General features: G+C 30.6%; 3 protein-coding genes across 4 annotated transcripts in view; 2 read left to right on the top strand and 1 right to left on the bottom strand.

Annotated features, from left to right (window-relative positions):
• Positions 1–23,151, top strand: part of LOC144843804 (SPRY domain-containing protein 7-like) — a 171,084-nt gene that overhangs the window by 13,841 nt on the left and 134,092 nt on the right. The gene's annotated exons all lie outside the window — the stretch shown is intronic.
• Positions 116–1,557, top strand: LOC144842000 (stress-associated endoplasmic reticulum protein 2-like). The gene is made up of 3 exons (XM_078698332.1): positions 116–303; positions 663–735; positions 863–1,557. The coding sequence occupies exons 1-3, from the start codon at positions 220–222 to the stop codon at positions 898–900; spliced, it is 195 nt and encodes a 64-aa protein (XP_078554458.1). The 5' UTR covers positions 116–219; the 3' UTR covers positions 901–1,557.
• The window catches only part of LOC144843795 (uncharacterized), a 37,757-nt gene continuing 19,260 nt past the window's right edge, over positions 4,655–23,151 (bottom strand). The window contains exons 2-4 of the mRNA XM_078700742.1: positions 17,335–17,380; positions 5,870–8,756; positions 4,655–5,831 (exon numbers count right to left, since the gene is read on the bottom strand). Coding sequence (XP_078556868.1) covers positions 8,187–8,756; positions 17,335–17,380 — 616 coding nt within the window. The 3' untranslated portion in view covers positions 4,655–5,831; positions 5,870–8,186. The remainder of the gene's footprint in view (positions 5,832–5,869; positions 8,757–17,334; positions 17,381–23,151) is intronic.

The raw sequence follows: 23,151 nt of genomic DNA, 5'->3' as shown, positions 1-23,151 counted from the left end.
TTTATATTTTTTCCCGTTTATATATGGAATTAAACATTAAATGTCTTTTGAAATATTGAACTACTTTTTTTTATGCGTGTTGATATTGTAAATAGAAATCGTGTTTTGCCCAGCTTTCTTTTCCGTCTTGTTCGTGAACTGAAACTGAAGGCTGTTACAAATAACAAGTTTTTTATTACATTTTTCTTTATAACACCGTGAATTACCAACAAAATAAACATGCCCAGCAAGCAACGAATGCGCCTTGCTAATGAGAAAGCTAGCAAAAATGTCGAAAAGCGAGGCAATGTCCAGAAAGGCACAGTAAGTATAAAAACGTCATTCATATTATCGCGTTGTGTTTGTTGACACGATAGGCAGTGGGGGCGAAGAGGCTTTCTCAGTGACAGGCACATATGGAAACATCTGGTCGGATAGGCCTAGGCTCAAACACACACAAGCACTTTGTATTTCATAATGCCCTCTGGGTCTATATATTATTACTTATTAGAAATATAATGTACTTTTTTTCAATAGATTGATTATAAATGATTAATACTGCTTTTTTTATTTTTAAAATATATTTTTGTGTGTGTGTGCCACATCATACTTTTCCATAGCCTAGTTTTGTTTAAATTTAAAGTACTTACAAAAATTAATAAATCATCTGTTTTTTTTTTCAGAAAGCTTTAGAAGAGAAATCACCAGTAGGTCCGTGGTTGTTGGGACTGTTCATCTTTGTTGTCTGTGGCTCAGGTCAGTATTAATTATTAATAATAATTTATACATTTTAAATACTTAAAAATTAAAGTATATAAACTATATGGTCAAAAGTTCAATGCCGTCAAGCTTTTAAATGAAATTATTGTGTTTTATCTTGCAGCAATTTTCCAAATTATTCAATCAATTCGAATGCAGTAAGAAGAAAAAAAAATTAAAGACAATTTAAAAAGAAAAAAAACCTCAGCTACAGTATTTTTCCAATTGTTACTTTGTTGTTACTTATTTCAACATGTTCCAGTATCAATGGACAGTACTTTTTAATTCCAGTCTGTTTTATCAACTACACGGAATATCGTATGCTGTTACAGAAACATCACCACCTGACTTGAGAGAAGCAACAATCTTTTTTCGTAACACTGCACTGTAAAAAATAAAAACAATTGGGGGAGTATGGGTTGCATTGCTACATACTGTGCTCTCATTGGTTAATGAGATTAACAAATATTAATATAAAATTAATTAAAAACATTCAGAAAGTTATTAATCTTGCAGGCAAGTTCTGAAGAAAAGTATAACTTATTATATACAGTAGAATAATTATGTTCAAGTGCCTGACAGAATATTTTAAATGTCGTTTTGGTTTTTCTGTGTGTCTATTTTATTTTGATGTTGCCATTAATGGAAAAGGTCGATTTTATTTTTGACATTAATGAGGGCCAAAGTGAGATGTGTTCACTAAAACCATGGCTGCTGGCAAACTCTGTTAGCCTGTTTCGGTGTGCAAGAAACTATTTTTCCGAGAAGAAATAATTGTATGTAAAATTGTATTGTATTAAAAGCAAATGGTGTTATTCATTCACGTTTCAATTGTTATATTTAAAACATTTAATAAATGCGCATTAAAAGCTGGAAATATAAGTACTGTATTGGATTTAATACAGTATGTAAAATATATAACTTAAATGCAGTGACAATAACACGAATATGATAATAATAATGATGAGCAAGGCAGTCTTTATCAATAATAAATGAGTTTTTAAGCGATTTAAAATGTGTCTTATACTCCTGAATAGGCCATCAATTATAGATACTACAATCTTGCTGTACACTGTATTCATTTTTCTGAAGAGCGCCACCAACGACACGAAGCAAAATAGTGCAACGCGTACAAATTATTTTTCTGAAGAGCGCCATCAACAAAATAAGGCAAAGTATAAAGCCCTATCTACACTCTATCATAATAATTTCACAAAAAAAGTGTGATGTGCGTGCCCAAATACGGTAGTGATTTGCTCAAATATGGTAGTGATATGACATCATCATGTCCATATATGGGCACATCACATGTTTTTGTCACATCAAATTTGCTAGTGTAGACAGAGCTTAACTCATATTTTATTTAATATGACGTCTAGCTTTAAAAACAATGGACTGATATATAAAAATGTACTGTTTAATAGCATTGAATTAGACTGCAGCAATTTATATTTTCTGTTGGAGGAGAAATGATAAAAAGCGGATCACGGCATCCAAATAACTCCACTTTTCACATGCGGACCTATACACATGCATTGCTTGCACAAGACTTGTGGCGAACACAAAATGAGACGCGTAATGTCTAACGACGATTAGCGTTTAAGATTATGATATAGGGCTCAGTTCTGGTCTAATAAACCATTTATGACTATGACAAATTATCCGTATAAATCATATTTATTATTGGAATCTATCTCACTTCTCTGTTTAATTCTGGCCTACTAAAGGCGCCCACTGAACCACTAATATTGAGGGGCGATGGTGAGGAGGAACATTTACTTTGGAAAAATCGACGTAGGCCTACACTGTATCAATTTACAGTTATATTCTATTTAATCGGATTTGCTGACAACCGACATTTCTTTGTTTTTACGAAGACAAATAAAGTTTCTTGTATCTTGTATAATATTCTATATTCTAAAATCAGACTATATATTTTAAATCTGTAACTGTATAACTTAACATTTATCAAAATGACATCGTCAGCTCATATCAATAACTCGTAATCAATACATACGACTTGTTCCTTCTCTCATTTCGCCACGCACATGCGCGTTTGTGTTGCAACGTGACTAAGACATAATATTCATTATTTAGCTCACCTCTGGAATGTTAAAAAGCACATTTATTATAAATCTGGGGCCTATAATTTGTTCGTTTTCTAAAATAGTGATTTCGTTAGAACTGCAGGTATTGAACAACTTTACACGGTTTATTTATAATTTATATCCGACTTTATTTCAAAGTAGTATCTAAAAGTCTTGGTTTTTAAAACTAGGACGCAACGAGTACAAGTGCAACGCAAGAAGCAAGTTGACGAATGAACAAATTCGGATAATCCATTGCTTTTGTTGGTTGGTCAAATTACTTGCGTTGCGCTTGCGTTGCGTTCTAGAGTGGGACCGAGCTTTACAGTCTATACTACTGCACTATCGGATCATGTTGTGCATGGCTTACGGGGCGCCGTCCGACACAAACACCTATTCTGTCCTACCAAACGGCTCACTATGGCGGTCGGTTGGTCGGTAAACACTAACTCAAATTTGAGCACGCGACTGCAGCCATGTATATGGCCTTGTTTTATAGTAGGCTTGTAACTGTAGACAAAATGGTTTGTAAAAGACAAAAAAACCATGGTTTGTAAAAAAACTTTTTATCGAAATAAAAGAAAAACTATGTCTTAAATATTAACATCCCATGCCTTTTAATAAACAGACAAACCATAGTTTTAATAATTATATTATGCTCTATTATTTTATACTAGGCCTACTACGTAGTACGAAGTACAGAATGCCAAGAATAGTATTATAGCGTGTTATAATGATAGCGAGTCGTCGTTTATCAAACAGACCTAGTACTCGTCAGTCAAACATTCAGAATTAAACAAGAAATATTTCTTACAAAAAACGCTGCTCGACATTTTAAAATTAATCATTGTTCTTTCTTCAGATATATTTATGATTAATTATTAAAAAGATGTCCTTTAATCGCAAAAATACATACAAATCAAAGATAGTTCTTTAATTATGATTCACATGCCCATTTAAAAATGGTCAATTTTGAACTTTAATGTGCTGTGTGTGTGTGTGTGACCTCAACCTGTTGGCATGCAACTGAATACCCTCTAGAGACAACGTGACTTCACGGCGGTACACAAGTGAGAAAACTCTTCCCAGTCTGTTGATTCGCGTAAACCAATCAAAGGGCGAGAATCCAAAATCGTTCAATCGTGAGCCCTCATAGACTCTCTTTTCCCAGACGTTTTTGGGTCCAGCAGCTGGGATCTATAAATTATAGTCGCAAAACTGTCGGCCTTAGATACTATAACTGTTGTAGTGAAGTGTGAAATAGGTCGGTAAATCAGGGACCAAATAGGCCTTGTCAACATGTCAGTTACTTTCTGTATCTGATGGTATCTCAACCGTCTTACGTCATAAATCTTACAATCTCAACATCAGTTTGTATGACGTCATATCATGATATCCAAGCTGCAGAACGCAGTCACGACCGCACGAGAGGCTAATGACTTTTACCATTTGATGTTTCTATATAATCATACTATGGTAAAGAGTATTCAATTAATAAAGTTCATTTAGCATTCTTAACATTTTAGTTTGTATAGCATGAGCTCATCAAATTGTGAAATTAAGTGTTGAACTTAAGTAATAAGTATCTCTAATGTATTAACGTTTGCATGTTACGTCCGAAAATAAATATTAAAGTTGAACATGCATGTTATCGTGAAAAACAAACTTACATACCAACATACGAAGCATACAGTATACTGTATAATGTATTGCAAGAAAGAAGATACGTTTTATATAATTCATCGTATTCAGAACGAGGGATTTAAAAAACGCTACAAAACGGCAGACTATTTACACAAAAACATAGAAAAAAAAGATAGAAATCTATATTTGTTTGTTGGAGTTTTTAATCATCAATATTAACAATAACAAGTGAACAATAGCCAACTATGTATCTTAGCTTGGTCCATGATGGAATGACGAAAACAGCTGATCAATAATATCAATATTAAATGTTTAAAAATAGTAATAAAGAGCCATTTACATTACAACAAAATTTTTATAATTATATGCCATATTAATAAAATTAATTAACAATATCCAGATTTGTACTAGTTTAATAAATAATCTCAGATCAGCAATATTTTTCCCAGGTCAGCAATAGTTTCATCCATATCAGCAATATTTTTCCCAGGTCAGCAATAGTTTCATCCAGATCAGCAATATTTTTCCCAGGTCAGTAATATTTTTTTTTCAGGTCAGCTTTAATTTCATCTAGACCATCTATATTTTTCCCAGGTCAGTAATATTTTATTGTTGTTACTTTAATATTTCATTCAAATGTAGCATTTCATCCCACAATGTAATTTTTTAGAAAACATAACACTTTATCTCTCCATCAAAATTGTTGCTATCATCATCCCCAGGGTACTACTAACATATTCAGATTTCTTCCCGTTGTAAACAGCTTTGATTTATGAATTAGTATCTCACAGTAAATATTAAATTGAAATATCGATGTCTTGCTTATTCGCATCTTCCACTTTGATCTTATCAAATAAATGTGAAGAAACAAAATCACAAATACAAGTGCATTAAAAAGATTGACATGGCTAAATTCAAATAACGTAAATGATATTTTAGCAATACTACTTATTACATAGAAATGAAAATATCACTGGCTTACATTTCAAAAGGCCATGCCTTCATTACCGATTCTAGTTTAACTCTAAAATATATTAATTTTTACAATGTATTAGTCGTTTTAAAAATTAATATATTTTGTGTCATAATATATTAGAACTCTACAAGATATATGTACCTGTCATTTTGGGCCTGGTTAATGTGCAGTCAACCACACTTTCTAGCTGTTATTCTTGTATTCAAGGGCTAATTTGGCTAATTAGTTTATTTGTTCCTCCTAGAGAAACATTTAACATTGACTACACTAAAGAATATGATTAGAAATGGCCAATTACATATTATGGATAGCGTTGATACAAATGTATGTTGGAAGAACAATATAACATAACTGAATTGGGAGTAAAGGGGGGGGGGGGGAGGGGGCTGTGACATCACTGTATGATGAAGGTAACCTCTGACACTGTATGGAAATGAAGTAGTAAAGCAATTGAATAGATCAGTCCAATATACAAACAATTAAATCTAATCATTGCTACTTCTTAAGTTCCTGCTTGAGGAGGGAAGAACATGCTAACTGTAAAAAATAAAACTTAAAAGAAAATCTATCATTTCCATGTTACAGAATGCACAGAATAAAGCTTGGTTCCCACTAGGATGCAACACAACAGTTCATATGAGTCGTTGCTTGTGATTGGTGGAAATCACTGTACAGTACTTGCGTTGAGCAAGCATGGTATCAACCAATGGCAATCAAGCTTTAACGTGCTTTTATTATTTTAAAAAAAAAACCATTTTAATTTTGATGAAAATTGGTTCAATAATCTTGTAATCTTGTTTTTTTTGTAATGCTATTTGTTACTATACAGATATTGTTGATTCAAGTATGTAGTTATAATCAGCCCATTGCACCATTTTGAAAAACCACATACTCAACTTGACGAAAATATTACATATATCTATTTTGTAATTTCAATACTATAGGAGGCAAATTGTAATTTTGTTTTTAAAAAGTTAAAAAATAATTAGATGAATTAGCTCCTTTTTTCAAATAAAATAGCTTGTTTATAAATGACGCTTAATAATAAGTGTATTATACTTAATAATGCAATTGAGGCTTAACTACAAGTACTTATTCTACTCAAAGCATCTATTAATTATACTAGTCAATTATTTGCTTAATCAAATGTTAGATGGCTTAAGTAAATAAAATATTCCTGACATTTATTGTGAAAAATAATCAAATTTTAAATTGTTTTAATGTACTTTAATCTTGGTTCCCACTAAGACGCAATGCAAGGATGTAAGCGCAGCGAGTTGACCAATCACAAGCGAGTGTTTGAATAATCCAACTATGATTTTTACTTGCGTTGCGCTTACATCCTTGTGTTGTGTCTTAGTTAGAACCAACCTTTAGCTCTTACCAAATTATTTATTTCAAACTTGGTCTACTCATGCATTTAAAGCATAGTACAGTACTGTATGAAGTCTGCATTCACCTTTCCCACTACACTATGCATGTTGTCACCAACATGTATACACATTGTCACCAACGTATGTATAAACCATGTCACCATTGTGCATGCACATTGTCACCAACATACTGTAGGCATACTAAACTGGTCACTCACAAACACCCCATTGCTCACATCATGTAAACAGCGAGGCATTTGAAGATCCAGATCTGTTAACATACACCTATTGTCAGAGACAATGAGCAGCTTTCTTTGCAATAAAATATTGTTAAATATTTAATAGTCAAATGATACACGAGTACACATTAGTTGGTAATTGAGAGACGCAATATCAACTGCTTCACATTTGGGACAGAAGTCATTTCATGGGACAAGCAGGTATTTACTGACAACACTGTATTTTTGTTAAGGAAAATAATCTTACTATTTAATTAAATAATTAACTAATTAACCCATGTGTTACATTTAGTATGATAAATCACCACAACACGTTTCATATTATAACTGGAGGGATTCAAACATATTTGATTTTTAAGCAGTTACAAAACTACAGTACTGCAAAATGTTATATTGGTATAGGTTATTCCATTTCCTACATAGCGGTTATTTACTACCAATTGGAACCGAGACAATGATGTAAAGTATTCCATTTACATAAAAGGTGATTATATCAAATTAATGTGCATAATAATTATTTCATTTGTTAGACCAGAAATGTTTGATTATTAAGAATCACTGGATTATGTGCAATTATGTGAATCTGGACTATTCCATTTCTTTAATAGGGACAAAATAAATTTTAAATATTTTACCTTGATTACACATTAACAAATCAAATATACTTAACAATCAAGAAAATTATAAATAAAAAAAACTCTTTTGAGAGTTGAATTGCAATTTGATTAAATATACAAATCTACAAATCCTGTTTATTTTACTTTAAATGTTTTACTTTCAATTTACTCTAAACATTGAAGCGTAAAGAAACAATTGTTCAACCAACATTTGTTTCATTTTGCAGTCACACCAATTATTAGAAGTGTACAACTTAAATACAGTAGTTTAAAATGTTCCTCGTTTTTAACTATAGCATTATAATGACGTAGGTAATAATATAGTGTGTATTCATTTTGTTTATCGTATCATAGGCTGTTTAAAGGGGTTACAAACTGGTTCCATAACACCGATTGTACTAAAAGAAGAAAAAAAAGTATTTTCCTTATGAAAATGCGTTTTTTAATTCAATAAATTGTCTATGGGTTTAATAAGAGCACCAATGAATGAATGTTCATCTTAGTGAACTTGTTTAAGGTTTATGAGTCTGTTGTTGTACCACCTGCTGGTAGTGGATCTGATCTGGCCTCTGTTGTTGAAGCGGTTGTGAAGTCGCTGAATCCTGACGGATACTGCTCGTTGAGGGCGCTACTTGGAAGCTAGACGAATCTTGCCTTGGTACCGATTGATACTGATTGTATGTTGGTTGATCAGGTGTGATCTGCGGTAACTGGTTTTGTTGCTGCGGTATCTGCTGGTTGATGGCGTACGTCTGTTGCATCGGTTGTTTCGGTAGTTGTTGTTGTCCTACCAGCGACGTGTGCATTGAGCTTTGTTGCATACTCATCTGTGATTGGTGTAAAGACGTTGATTGTTGTACATTTGTTACCTCTGAATATTGTTGTTCTGATCTAGCTGGACTGTGATGCGTTGACGATGCGTGAGAGTGTTGATGCACTGCCGTTGTTTGTGCTTGTTTTTGTCGTAGTGCATTGTTCTCTCGTTTTAATTTGTTGTTTTCTTCGGTGAGTACTTTTATTTTCTCTTTCAATTCTAACACCTCCTCACGGACAGCATACAGTAAATGACTTTTGACCAAGTCCTGCAAAAATTAATAATAAATTAAATTAATATCAATTCATATATCATTCTGGTCACGCATTACATGTTTGAGATTGTGGGCGTTTGTTCTCATAAACTATATTGGCGAACTTTAACTGATTTGAGAAAAGGTAAAATGTAGAACGTTCCTAGAAAAACCAGAAAATCTGATGTGAACCGGGAAATAACAGGGATTTCCCAATAATCAGGAATTGGCTATTTTGAAGAAAGCATTGCAGTATACCAGGAAACTTAAAAGCCATCATAATTACTTGACAAGGTTGTGTCTACTATTCAATCATATCCGGTCTGGTCCTCTAATGAATCGACAAAGTCTGACATTAGATTACAAAAACTATTTTAAGTCATTAGTTTAAGTAACTTTTATTTATTTTTCTAATGTTGTACCTAGATATACTATTCCACTTTTACATTAGAACTCTGTATATTTATAGTAGTACTCATACTTGATTGCAGGGACACACATGAAACATCAACATTTATTTTCATGTTGACAGCTAAAATTATATAAAAAACTACTTTTTGATGCGGATAAACAATTAATATTTAATGTTAGAACTTCCTCTTGTTGTAAAAAAAAAATCCAAATCCGCCTCTAGTATTAAGAAATCAATGAACTAACGCCAAAATGCAGACATTGTGATTGACTTTCTGAGCTATTTTGAAAGTGCAATACTATTGACTCCAATACCGAAGCAAACAAAACACAATCATGTGCATAGAAAGATAGTTACATTGTGTACGTCGCCAGTCATATCAGACTCACACATGACTAACAATCAATACATAATTGCATATAAAGGATGATAATTATAATTCATTACAAAAATAATAAAGTCAGTTTTTCTAGCCTTGAATAAGACTGTCAGCAAACTTTCTCTTTTCCAATTATTTCTATTCTTTTCTATTTCCAAATTTGAATGTGAAAAAAACTGTTGTTGTTGATGTTACTGTTAGATAATTTTATCATTGTATGATAAATTTATCTATTAGTATTTAATGTTCCAAAGTTTATCTGTACTTAAGTTAAATGTCAATAATACTACCATACATCCATAGTTCAAGCAACTCTGTGGCCTAAATATCTATAGCAGGTCATTTAATTGGATATTAAACTAATTTGGTTAATTATCTTATTTAAATTATATGGGATTACCTAACTTCTCAAGTCTCTTCTAGTAATTATTAAAATGATAAATATGGACACGATGATGTCATACCACTACCATATTTAAGCATATCACTACCATATTTAGGCACATCAAACTTTTTTGTCAAACTAGTTTGATAGTGTAGACAGAGCTTATAGAATAACTCACTGATGAAGCATGACTCAACAATCCTGGGGTGAAAACTGCTACTGTAAAACCCCTATTAGGATGACACCGACAATGGCTCCTTAAACAATGTTTCCATAGGGGTGTTCAAAAGAAGGGTTCTACTGTGTACTACTATTGATACCATTATTTTGGCCATAATTTGGACAAAACCCATGTGACTACTATTATTAGTACTGTATAGGAACTTTCTTTCGTAACTTAGTATAGCATTTAATTTCTAACATAAAAGACACAATACATGGTCATTTCAGTTTTGTAGTCTACCCATGTTACATTTAATACTTTTATTATGTATTGTATCCTATTATTATTAATACCTTTTTGTTGAGATTGAATGAATGACATTGCACTTTTTACAAAGTAGTTTTTAATTTAAAACCTTGAATGTGACCAAGTTTAAAGCTTATGTAAAGCTCTTGTACACAAGGATATGGGTCATTAGACCATCATAGGACTACGACTGCTGACGTTGCTAACTTTCAGTAATACAGTTCATTTACGTAAATAGAGGCCTTCACTGCAACTTTACTAATTGTGGAATTACTAATTGGGAACATTTAAAGAGCAGCAGGGCTTTAGTATCAAGGCTTGTTTTAACATCTGGTTGCTTTGCTTGGATAGCACTAACACTAACAGCAGTATAGCAACAGTTATGTATAGCTCTGTCTACACTATCAAACTAGTTTGACAAAAAAAACTATAAAATCAAACTACTGTATGTAAAAATAATAGTGATTGAGAATATGAACACTGACAAAATATCTGAAATGAATTGCCTTGCAAACTAATGCCTAATCACCTTGCTATAGGAAAGATGTAATAATGATAAGGTCAACCACCTACAAACTCTTCATCAACAAAACATTCTCAACTATCACTAATTTACAAATCCTTCAATATTATTAGGATCTGTCGTCAGCAATAGCTATCAATAATTTATATTTATACAAGAATTGAAGAGAGTTGGAATGTTGAACGACGAGAATTGTGATGTTGGAAAAACTGCAAAAAGCAATGAAGCGTGTAAGAAGATTGTATCTGATTCATGCTATCATTCAAAATTCTGATTTTACTTGAGATTCAATTCAATTTTATTCAGAGTTTAATAAAATAATTAAGCGACAAGGTTCATGATAGTTAGGAGGGGTATTGAACTAATAGTTAATAGTATTATGATGGCAGTAATTTCAAGGTGACGAATATTGCCAATTAAAAGAAACAGATTCAAATTGACATTAAACTTGTTTTGAAGGCGACTAATAATTGTGAAAATTTTGCAATAAATAATTAAAGACAACAATTTTGCAAGGCAGGTACTACCCTCACTACTATTAGGTAAGGCGTAGAAAAATTGCAATACATAAAATGCAAAACACAAAATTGTGACATGTCACAGCAGCGACATTAATTGTTTTTTAATGAAAGTGACAAACAAATTTGTGACAATTTTGCAATAAATAAAATGCAAAACAATAACAATAATAGAGAAGAGATATTTATTATAAAAAATGTTTTAAATATGATGCATAGAAAGCAGATAAACAATCATATAAAGCATTCAATAATTGACAGTGACATCTTTAAAGGAGTGACATTTTTAATGGGGTGACATCTCCAAGTGAAACAGGGTAATATTTTAGACTAAGGGCACACACACATGTACTGTAACCCAACACTTACCAGCTCCCTCGCACAAACAACTAGTATAGATTCCACTGGCATTTTTGTTAATTGCCAAAGCATCAGTATTTTCATTATCACAAATAAATATCATCATCATAATATATGAGGTAACTGATGCCTCCTCAGTAATATTTTACACTAAACGCAGAGCTCGATGATCTGTTAAGTTCCCGAGTTGCATCCAGACTGACAGTAGAACGTTTCCAAAGTATGTACTTATAAGCCCCGGGCCACGCGCACAGAATGTACCTCATTACCGGATCCGCTGCTGGTGTATTCAAATTATGAATACCATTAACAGTCAGGGATGGATGTTGAACTTGTAAGAGAAACATGACTCCGGTGTTTTGATAGTAAATTAATTATGCTTCAAGGTATCAACAACAAGATAAATGACCTTGCATATTAATTACTCTAATGAATATTCATTAGATTGGACAACATACCAAAGATGAATAATAAAGTGGCCTAGATGAAATGTTAAATGTTAAATTAATCCATCCTTCTATAATATTATGTAGTGAGTGTTGTTTCCACTATTTCCTCAATGTGTCCATTTGGTTATCTAATTTTGGGGTTATTTTTATTCATTTGGCAAACCTAGGGCGAAAACACGGAATATGTAACACTATAACCAACCCCTATTCAGGAGACACCCCTATTAAGGGGACAATTTGGAGGGTCCTGAATGTGTTCTCTTAATAGGAGTTGTACTGTAGTTGCAATTTATTACACATTTGCAATACTATACACTTGCAGTATCTATTTTCTGATAAAATCCTATCTTTATCTAATCGGGCATGAAATAAAGAAGTATTGAAACGTGTAGGTGCTATGCAGCTAGCTAGATTTCTTGATCGATTTCAAAATTACATTTTTTTCCCCCATATCAGATATCTGTTATTATCCATCTATGCCTGTATCAACATCATTGGATACCACAACTCACCAATTACTGATGAACGCAAGTATCTGACCTTTAAACGAGCTTGGCACGCGACATGTTATAACAAACAAGAACGGAATTCCTAGATCTATTTAATATATTAATAATATTAATATTCTAAATGAATTAAGATTATGAGTAACTGGAAATGTCATAAAATGTTGAGTTAATTTTAAAAAGTAAATATAAATTCAATTTAATATTGAATGATGATGCTCTACCAGGCAATGAATAAATCCAATTATTAAAAGACTATTCTAAATTTAAATTTCATCAAAATAAAAAATGGTACTTTTGCATATTAAATTTAATGGTATATAAAGCTGCTAGTGTACTGAATCACTGTAGAGAAAGTTCCATATAATTATAGACTAGATATCAAATAACAATTTTACGATTACTACATTACTTCAGTTTGCGTATGACAGTATCAACAAAATGCAGTGCTCTAGGGTGCCGTAAACGAAGATTTTCTAGTTTCTACATCTTCAAATATTAAATTTGCTATATCGTAAACTGTTCATTTTAAATACTACAGTATCTTACAACTGCTCATTGTAAATTTATGTATCATAAACTGCTCATGTAAATATATATCTTAAACTGTTTAGGATTAAATGCAATTTGCTGTAACAATTTTTATGCTATAATTTTTTTTAATGACATGTTTTAAAAATTCTTCCAGAGGACTAAGAAACCAGGACTGTGGTAGCGGCCTTTAAAAATGAATCGCAATACTCTACACAGCAAAAAAATGCTTATTGGACATTTGAAGGAAACTTTTATATGAAAAAATAAATGATGGCAAGTTTTAAAATTCTTTAAAAACACAGAACAGGCCAGAGATTTGATCAATTCACACAATTGTTTGCAAAGCTCTGTCCACACTATCAAACTTTATGTGAAATCACATTTTTTGTCAAACTAGTTTGATAGTGTGGACAGAACTTTAGTTACAAATTTAACAGTGCAGCTTAATCAAAACTTGAAAGGAAATTTCGGAAATAAAAGATGAATTGAATTGAAAACAGGTCAATTTCAAAATAGATTAAATTATAAACTGTATAATTACTTGATTAAATAACAATCATTCCAATAACAAAAGGGACAAATTATTGTATGAATCATTATTGATTATAGGGTTGTTTTTATCATTTTGTGATTAGTTATCATACATTGGGTGGAGTTGGAGACCAACTGACTGACAAACATTACCAGTCTATTGATTTTTAATGAAAACAAACGTACGTGTTAACACGTTCCTACGTCAAATTCGTGAGATCGTTGAACCTCAAATCTATTTTTGCCTTCTATGAGGAGAATCGAGTAGCTCTAAGTACAGTATGTACACTGCCTCTTATTATTTCAATTAAGGTTAGTTATTACACATTAGGCGTTACTTCATATTTGAAATCTTATTATAGTGATATACTTTATAGAATTTTATTTCTTAATAATTTTCTAAAATATTCAGTTCCAAGGGGAGTGGAAAGACCAGATAGAATTGGACTTAAAGTAAAATTTACAAATTTACCGTAAGGGTTTAATTCTTCTGCATAGCACCGAATAAACAGTTTATTTAAAAAATATATTTTTTATGCTTAAATTTCTGGTCCCAAATAACCGTTTAATTTGTGCTTGGTCATTGAAACAGGACCTATATAAAATAATTTAATTTTTTCTCAAAAAAATTCTAAAAACAGAAATAATTTTAAAGCAGTACAATTGACTGACCTTTTACAAATTGACAGATTACTGTAATGAACATGCTAGTAGATTTGAAGATGATGCTAATATATCTTCAAGAATCAATTTATTTTTCACACACATGAGCGTTAATGGTCAGAAATCATCATGATAGTCAAATTATTCTCATTAATTGAAACTATTTGTTTGAAATATTATTATTTGTTAATGTTTTTCTCGTTAAAATGAAAAAAAAAAGGAAATTTTTTTTTTAAAGTCATAAATTACTTTTCAGTAAAGAATAACAACTTTTTATTTTGAAAAATAATATAACTAATATTCAGGATAAGTTTTCATGCTGGTAGTTTTAATTTGTTGGTTTTTGGGTCAAATAAAATTAATTTCAATATTCATTAATGGGCTTATGCCAAGCCATAAAATATTAGTAATGGGCTTAAATACAAGTCTTCTATATTGATTATCTTCTTCAGTCTCAATTACATGGGATACTAAGACATAAAGAGTTCAGATCTTGTGAAGAGCAACCAATCAGATTAAAAGATATTAAAGGATGATTGCTCTTAAAATTAAATTACATAATGTATCAATGTTTATAATAAATAAACATGTGTCATTTGGGTGTAAGACAATGACTAGACATAGCCTTGTAAATTAGGATGTAAATATTAAAAGCGAAGACAATTTTTATCATATTGCACTTTTTAAAGAAGCTGTGGAAATTACTTGATATTAAGCTGTCTACACTATTAAACTAGTTTGACAAAAAAATTGTGATGTGCCCAAATATGGTGGTGATATGCCCAATATGGTAGTGATATGACATCATCATGTCCATATATGGGCACATCACATTTTTTGTCACGTAAAGTTTTATAGTGTAGACAGAGCTTTAAGAAGGTGCTGACATTTCTAAAACTTGTTAAAGATAACAAACATATTACCTTATAATCTAGCATTTATTCATTAAAAACAAACTTTATACGAGTGTTTAATATTAATTCATGTTAAAAACTTGACATTTTCTAAATTTTTCACTCTCTATTAATCATAATTTATTCAAGCCGCACACGTTAGTTGGCTTGGATTAAGAATTGTAATTCGGTCAACTCTAATTGTACTACAGTAGCCCGACATACATTCACAGAAGAATTGAGCATAGCCATAGAAAAAATAGCAACATGAAAATAGATATTGAAAAATGCCTACGCAATAGTAATACATTTATACACCCGTGGGACCGATTATTGCGCAAAGACGTACTTATTCTAGAGCACTTTTAAGAGCATTGATTACGTAGATATCACGACTTAGAAGTATTAATATTAGTCCTTGTTAACTTCTGATTGTTTCTCACATTTTTTTACTCCAAAAAATCAATAAATTGCACGAACTACGTACAACGTTAAGAAGGACTTTTGAATTTGAATAAAGTAACCTTTAGTTTTAATATATTCTTGACAGAAAGATTACATTAAATTATTGAAATTTTTAATAATTAAAGGATATTCATTGAACAGAATCTATTCTGTATTGTGCGGCAAGACCATTAAAAAGTTAAGGACTTTAGTTTTAATATATTCTCGACAGAAAGAGTATATTAAATTATTGTAATTTTTAATATATATATAGGATATTCATTGAATAGAATCTACTGTATTCTGTCTTGTTCGGCAAGACCATTAACTTGGACTCCATTAAAAATGAAATACTACTACAGTACCATTAGAAAAAAACAGTTTATAAATTAAATCAACTTATCAATGAAATTATACAAAAATAATATACTAAACACGCAATCATAACTACAGATGAAGGGCAATTACCATACTAGTTGATAATGAATAAGTGGCTGAATGGATACTTATTGTAAAGCTCTGTCTACACAATCAAACTAGTTTGAAAAAAAAATGTGGCCATGATGATGTCACCATATTTTGAAATATCACTACCATATTATTTGGGAACATCACACTTTGTTTGTGAAATTAGTTTGATAGTGTAGACAGAGCTTAAGAACACTGTCATTAAGGTACAAGAACAAGAACAAAGATAAGCTCATTGTATACAGTTACTGGGGAGCCTGATGTTTCTCTGAGCCCCTTAAAATCACCTTGATGAAGCCATGGTGGTCACCCTTACAACAAAAAGACGGCAGATGAGAGAAATGAGGGAGAGAGGTAGGGTTGCGTTCCTGATACTATTTAAGATGAGGGACATCTAGCTCCCCATATAGCATCTACATGCAGCAATACCTTGATGGTATGGTAACAATGTGCTATTGTTATTCGGGAATGAATAAAAGAATACTGTATTTTCACAAGAAAACATATAATATGCTGATACTTTTTATAATAGACTGATGCATAATGTTAATGATGATGTAATGATGAAGCCATTTGCTGTTAGTTTATCCAAAATAGAACAACAAATAAGTATACACTCTATATTTAGTAATTCAGGGTCATGCAGTGTGCTATGGGTACAAAGAGTAGGAGGTTTTATAAATAAACAACAACCACAAACTAACATTTTTATAATCTAAGACTGTATTGTTTAAATTCTAGTAAAAGATAGAATATTGATATTTCATATTTTATTGTAGATTAGAAAGCTCATAAAATATCATTATATAATTATCATAACAGTTTTTAGAAGGAAGTATTGTTAAAGAAACAAAACCTAACAAAATTGGTAAAATTTGGGAGGTACAGGCTTGATACACCAAAAGTTCATTTTACATTTGATAGATAACTTTATTTCGTCCACAAAACAAGTGTAAATAATTGTGCTTGTCTCATACAAACTTAAAACATTAACGGAAAAACAAATATCAAAACAATTCTATACTAAAGTTTAATTTAAAAGAATTAAAATACACTTACCATAGCCTGTTCGATCTTGTTGTCAATCTCGCCTCCAGCGCCGGCACTGCAACGAATAAAAGCAACAATTACATCCCAATTGCTAAGTGTTTTCCCCTCTTTCATGGCAGACTTACATTTTGGAGTACGCATTGGAATATAGTTGTTGTTATTATTGTTATACAAGCAAATATTGGCTGTAGCCATCAAAGCAATAATCGACGAAATAGAAGTTCACTCGTGTTGCTAGCACACACGTACTCTTGTTGGTTATAGCACCAAAATTTAGCACAACTTGTCGAAAACAAAAAGGTTTAGTTTCTTGGTTTGCCCTTGAAATGTTACTGGATACAGATTGGAATAGATTCCTCGTAAACAGTCAGTAATATTGCTCAAAACTATAAAAACAGTGCTTTTTAGGGATATTTTATTAACATGTGTTTACTAGCGTTAATACAGTCACGTCTATTCCCGGTCACTCAAGCTAATGACCTCCCGTATTTGGTACATTATTATTAATTCTGGAAATTTCCCCTTATGGATAGATCTAAAATGTTCAAAGGAATACACAAGAAAAAGGAAAACACAATCGTTTCAATAAAATGTTATCAGATATAAAACAATACAATCAATATTGTTTTTATTGAATAATAATTATAAATTTATAAAAAAAGTCAGATTATAAATGTTAAAAAAAAAAAAAAACATAATGTGAAATTTAGTCACATCCCCATATTAATAATAGACTAATCCGTTACTTAGGTCAATACACAGTCAGGAATGGAAAATTCCATTGAGTTAGTTGATCAGGCTGTATACATAACTGTGATGTCACCTTGGAATAGTCCATTGTGTTATGGAGGGTATTGTTAACCATTATATAAGGCATTACTGTTGTGTATACAAGGACAATACAACACAACAAGGAAGTCAAACAATGTAGCCGTGTTAACAAGAAACAACGTAACATTGAATTTCTTTGAACTGAACGAAGTAAACACTTAAGTTTACCATTGATACATTGTGAACTTTGGTATGATTGGTTACTGGTACCCATTGGTATCCATTGGTATTATTCTACTAATCAAATTAATTTATACAATAACACCGTTAAAATTTATCTTTGTTTTTTAATTAATCAATTATATTGTGTATTTTTACTGCACTTGATTTTACTGAGAACATTTTCTTATTATACTAATTTTAATTAGTTATACCAAAAAAAAAGTCAGTAGCCAAAGCTAATTTGCTTAGATCTTCACTAGCCATCGATCAATATACACACTTGTATACCTAATAATTACTTAACTACAAATTTATAAAGTCAAATACCAATGTTGTTTACTTTTTGTAAGAAAAGATGTTAGACACGGTGTTTTTTTACTGTGCTTTACTGAGAAAACTAAAATTTTTATTCATTTATTACTATTATTTTAAATTAGTAAAGTCTAATATCAATGTCGTTAACTTAAAGCTCTGTCGACACTATCAAACTTTATGTGACAAAAAAAAAATGATGTGTCCATATATGGACATGATGATGTCATATCACTACCATATTTGGCCACATCACACTTTTTTTGTCAAACTAGTTTGATAGTGTAGACAGAGCGTTACAAGATGTTGGAAATTCATGCCGGGTTAGCACTAACTATAGCCTGCTTCTATAAAATGCCTTTGGTTATAATCTGCACTATAATATAAACTAAATCCATCGATGGAATATTTTATATAATACATGATTTTACCCTTTTACAAAATAGTGGGAGCCAAATATAATTTAAGATATTATTTGCATATTTAAATTAAATTTTTGCGTAAATAAATGTATGGTAATATAAATGACCATGAAATATGTATATACATTTTGAGTATACTGTAGTAGAATTTATCAGTAGCTGCCATGGGAATTACATTACTTATTGCATAAAAATGCAACATATTATTATAGCACAAATGATATATTCTTTTCCATGTACAACATATTTGGTAGAAAAATGCGTTTTAAAATAAATTTTTCACGGTTAATCAAACTAGCAATGTGCTATTAGTTTTTCATATTTACTAGTCTAGTTGAAAATTTCAAAACTAGATTGATGATGTAATTTTTTTTAATAGTTATTTTTTAATGTAGCAAAGTATTATGGTAGGCTTGATGTACAAATTCTTTAAATTTAATATTTTGTAGGAATAAATTTATTTATTTTAAAATGTGTACACTTGCTAAATTAGTTAGTTCCTCATTTTGCTAGCTCAATTAAGTCTTAGGTTTCCAGTATTTAAGTAAAAAAGTAAATTTCTGGTAAATGAAATTAGAATTTTGTTATTGCCACGACTTTTTAATGACAGGTCTATAAATTAGATGAAATTTTCTGTTCACAATCCATCACTATTATGTTAATAAATAAATAAATATCGATTTTTAACTGCAATAACATTATCCCAAATCACCTATCCACACACTAATCATGTGTGTCTAGACAAATTATTATTAGTAAACAAAATGTGGAACACATCAGCAGGCGTACACTTGTATAAGCAGCAGGGAGGATGCAACAAAACAACATGTTATATGGATAATGATTCATTGTGAAAGTAAGAACCTAAATGAACGCGTCTTCTAGCAGCAGGTAGTGGTATATTGATGATACATCATCAGTGGGACAGTACTGTATAATATCATGAATCATTTACTAAAAACAGCAGAAAATAATAAACATAATCACATTGATTTTCTCCAAAAAACATGAAAATGAAGATTAATTAAATCAGACTTTGAATATGTTATGTTGTATTCTTAATAAAGTTAATCACTTTCGTAAAAAAAAAAAAACAAAAAAAAAATGTTTTCACTCACTTTCACAAAAATAAATTCAACCAAAAACCCATTGGCTGAGCTTCAAATTACAATTTTTAAGGTAAATACATATTTTTTCGATTCAATTTTTGGTCAAAGTGAATAACTATATTACGTGACATTAAAATGGCATACTCAACAAAAAAATTGTAGTCTTCCAATATTTTTCAAAACCTCACTGTTTAAAAAATATGTTATAAACAATTTCTGCCTGAAAATGTTCAAACAATTTTTTTTTAAAGAAACAAAAATTTGATATAAATAAAACAAGTTTCACATTTAAATTGAGAATTTTTTTCTTAAAAATGTAATATTTTAAAATTAATAAAGTATTTTAATTATTATTTCTACTCTTCGCTAAAGAAAGTTTTAACAATATATTTCTAAAGCTCTGTCTACACTATCAAACTATTTTGACAAAAAAAGTGTAATGTGCCTAAATATGGTAGTGATATGACATCATCATGTCCATATATGGGCACATTACACATTTTTTGTCACATAAGATTTGATAGTGTAGACAGAGCTTTAAACATTAAAAATAAAATCAAATAAAGAGAAATGTAATCAATTCTAATTCTTAAAACTTCTTAACATATTAACTACTAACTAATCTTGTATGTCAACTCAATAAATGTGACAGAGTTAATGTCCTATTGGTCATTCGTTTGATGACATCATAATTAACCTTGCTATCAGCAATCTTACGTTTGTAGCACGAATGGTTTACATAATTTCCATATTAAAATGTGTTGAGGTAAACACAACTTTATTGGCAAACTGACAAGGTAAACACACAGGTAATATATTCTGTTTCTGCTTACTACTACAGTATTTGGAATTATGCTTACGTATACAGGGGTTGAAAAAAGGCCAATGCCAAAATGTCCTGGAACACTGACCTAGTATAAAGCTCTGTCTACACTATCAATCTTTATGCGACAACAAATACCATATTTAATCATATCACTACCATATTTGGGCACATCACACGATTTTGTTAAACTAGTTTGATACACACTTTGTTTTGAATATAACCCCACCCCTAATTTTTCTGGTTGTTTTACTTTTACACTAATTTGTACATTGAGATCAGACCACTAATACACAGTCATATTTTCAGTGATTTTCCTTTAGATTTATAATTTGTTATATAAATTGTATCAATAATTATACTATATTATGAACTAAAATAACTAAATCTGTATGTCTTACTCTTCTTCTGTGTAAACCATTGCAAACTAAGACCAACTATGACCATATGCTCTCTGGGTTCAACAACATTTATTACCGTATCCCAAGTCAACCTCCAATTTATCATATCATAACGATGATGATAATAAAATACTAGAAAGTACTTATAACAATAAGTTTATCAGGTGCATCTATTTGACCTCATCTTGAATCAATATGACCTGTGCTACTATGCTTTCCATTAACGTTATCAACAACCTATTGTTCGTTAAGTCATCAACAACTTATTTAATTTATATGATTTTGCAGCATTTACTTAATAAATGGATATTAAATTTTAGTATTTATTATGGAAATCACTCTGAAAGACGGATACCAAAATAAACAAACTGAGCAGAAGTTTTGGCAACCTACTGGGACTCAGTGTTAAGCTACACAATTCATATTTTAAATTCAATTTGAATAATGCATTAAATTTGATGAAAATATAACAACTATTATTATAGATATCCGATTCTCGATACTGGCTAATATATCAGTATCATAGGCAAATTGTGTAATACAGGGTCATATATGACACCTATAACACAGACCATAAGCCTAACCTAACCCATGATGCCTAGGTATGATACAGGATGAAATGATAATCTCGTATGTGGAGATACAACAGTAGGCCTACAAAGAATTGTTTGTAGACCTGCCAACTTTGGCCAACGCATAAGACATTAATTTAAAATTGTATATAGTGCCCTCTATGTTATAGATAATAATAACTCAAAATAATCTCGAAATACGCCCTTTATGTTTAATTTTTCGCTGAATTGCGTTTGGCTCTCCTGTACTACTGTACCTCAACAATAAAATACAAATAAACATAGTCCTAGGCTAATTATGCTCAAGGCTATTTTTCCTTCAAACTAGTTAAGTTAATTTCAAAATAATGTTTTTCTTGGGTTATGTGTTAGATAAAATAATCTATGCCAAGTGGTATTAGATTGTACAACATAGACCTGCAGGTTACCAGGAATTGGCAAATAGAGGGCAGTATATAACTTTATTGTTGTTTAATTTGAATAGGATATTGTTGATTACCAAGTGATATTGAATCCAGATTTGAAACAATGGTAAATATAATGTAGGGCTTTGGTGATTCACACAGCTCATATCAGAATATTGCCGACAAAATAAAATATTTAAAAGAAAAAGAAAATGTGGATATAATACAATAATAAAAGCATTTATAATGCTTCATATATCAATGATTGATCATAGGCACAGTACATACATATATAAATTAAAACCATTATAAGAATTAAAACAACTCTAAAAAGCAAGTTAAAATACCATAAAGGTCTATGACAATAATGACACCAATCTATTTGAGTAAATAACTTTAACTGATACAATTTTAAAGAATACTTTTGGTACTTTTAACTAAATACTATTATTGTCTTATATTTTTATGTAAGGTAAAGCAACAAAAACATTTTTAAAAATTGTTAAAAAAACTGTTAATTATATCTTATCTATGTCTTTCTTGAAAATATATTGTTAAAACTTTCTTTAGCGAAGAGTAGAAATAATAATTAAAATAATTTATTAATTTGAAAATATTAAATTTTGAAGAAAAAAAATCTGAATTTAAATATGAAACTTGTTTTATTTATATCAAATTTTTGTTTCTTTTTAAAAAATAAACTCAAGATAAGTACAGAACAACTCGGCAACAGTTTTCTATTTATAGCTCATGTTACCCATGACAACTGCTTAGATACGTATCTAAGCCA

This window comes from Antedon bifida, chromosome 5, assembly GCF_963402885.1.
Source record: "Antedon bifida chromosome 5, ecAntBifi1.1, whole genome shotgun sequence".
Taxonomy (NCBI): domain Eukaryota; kingdom Metazoa; phylum Echinodermata; class Crinoidea; order Comatulida; family Antedonidae; genus Antedon; species Antedon bifida.
This window is presented reverse-complemented; position numbering and strand designations above follow the sequence as displayed.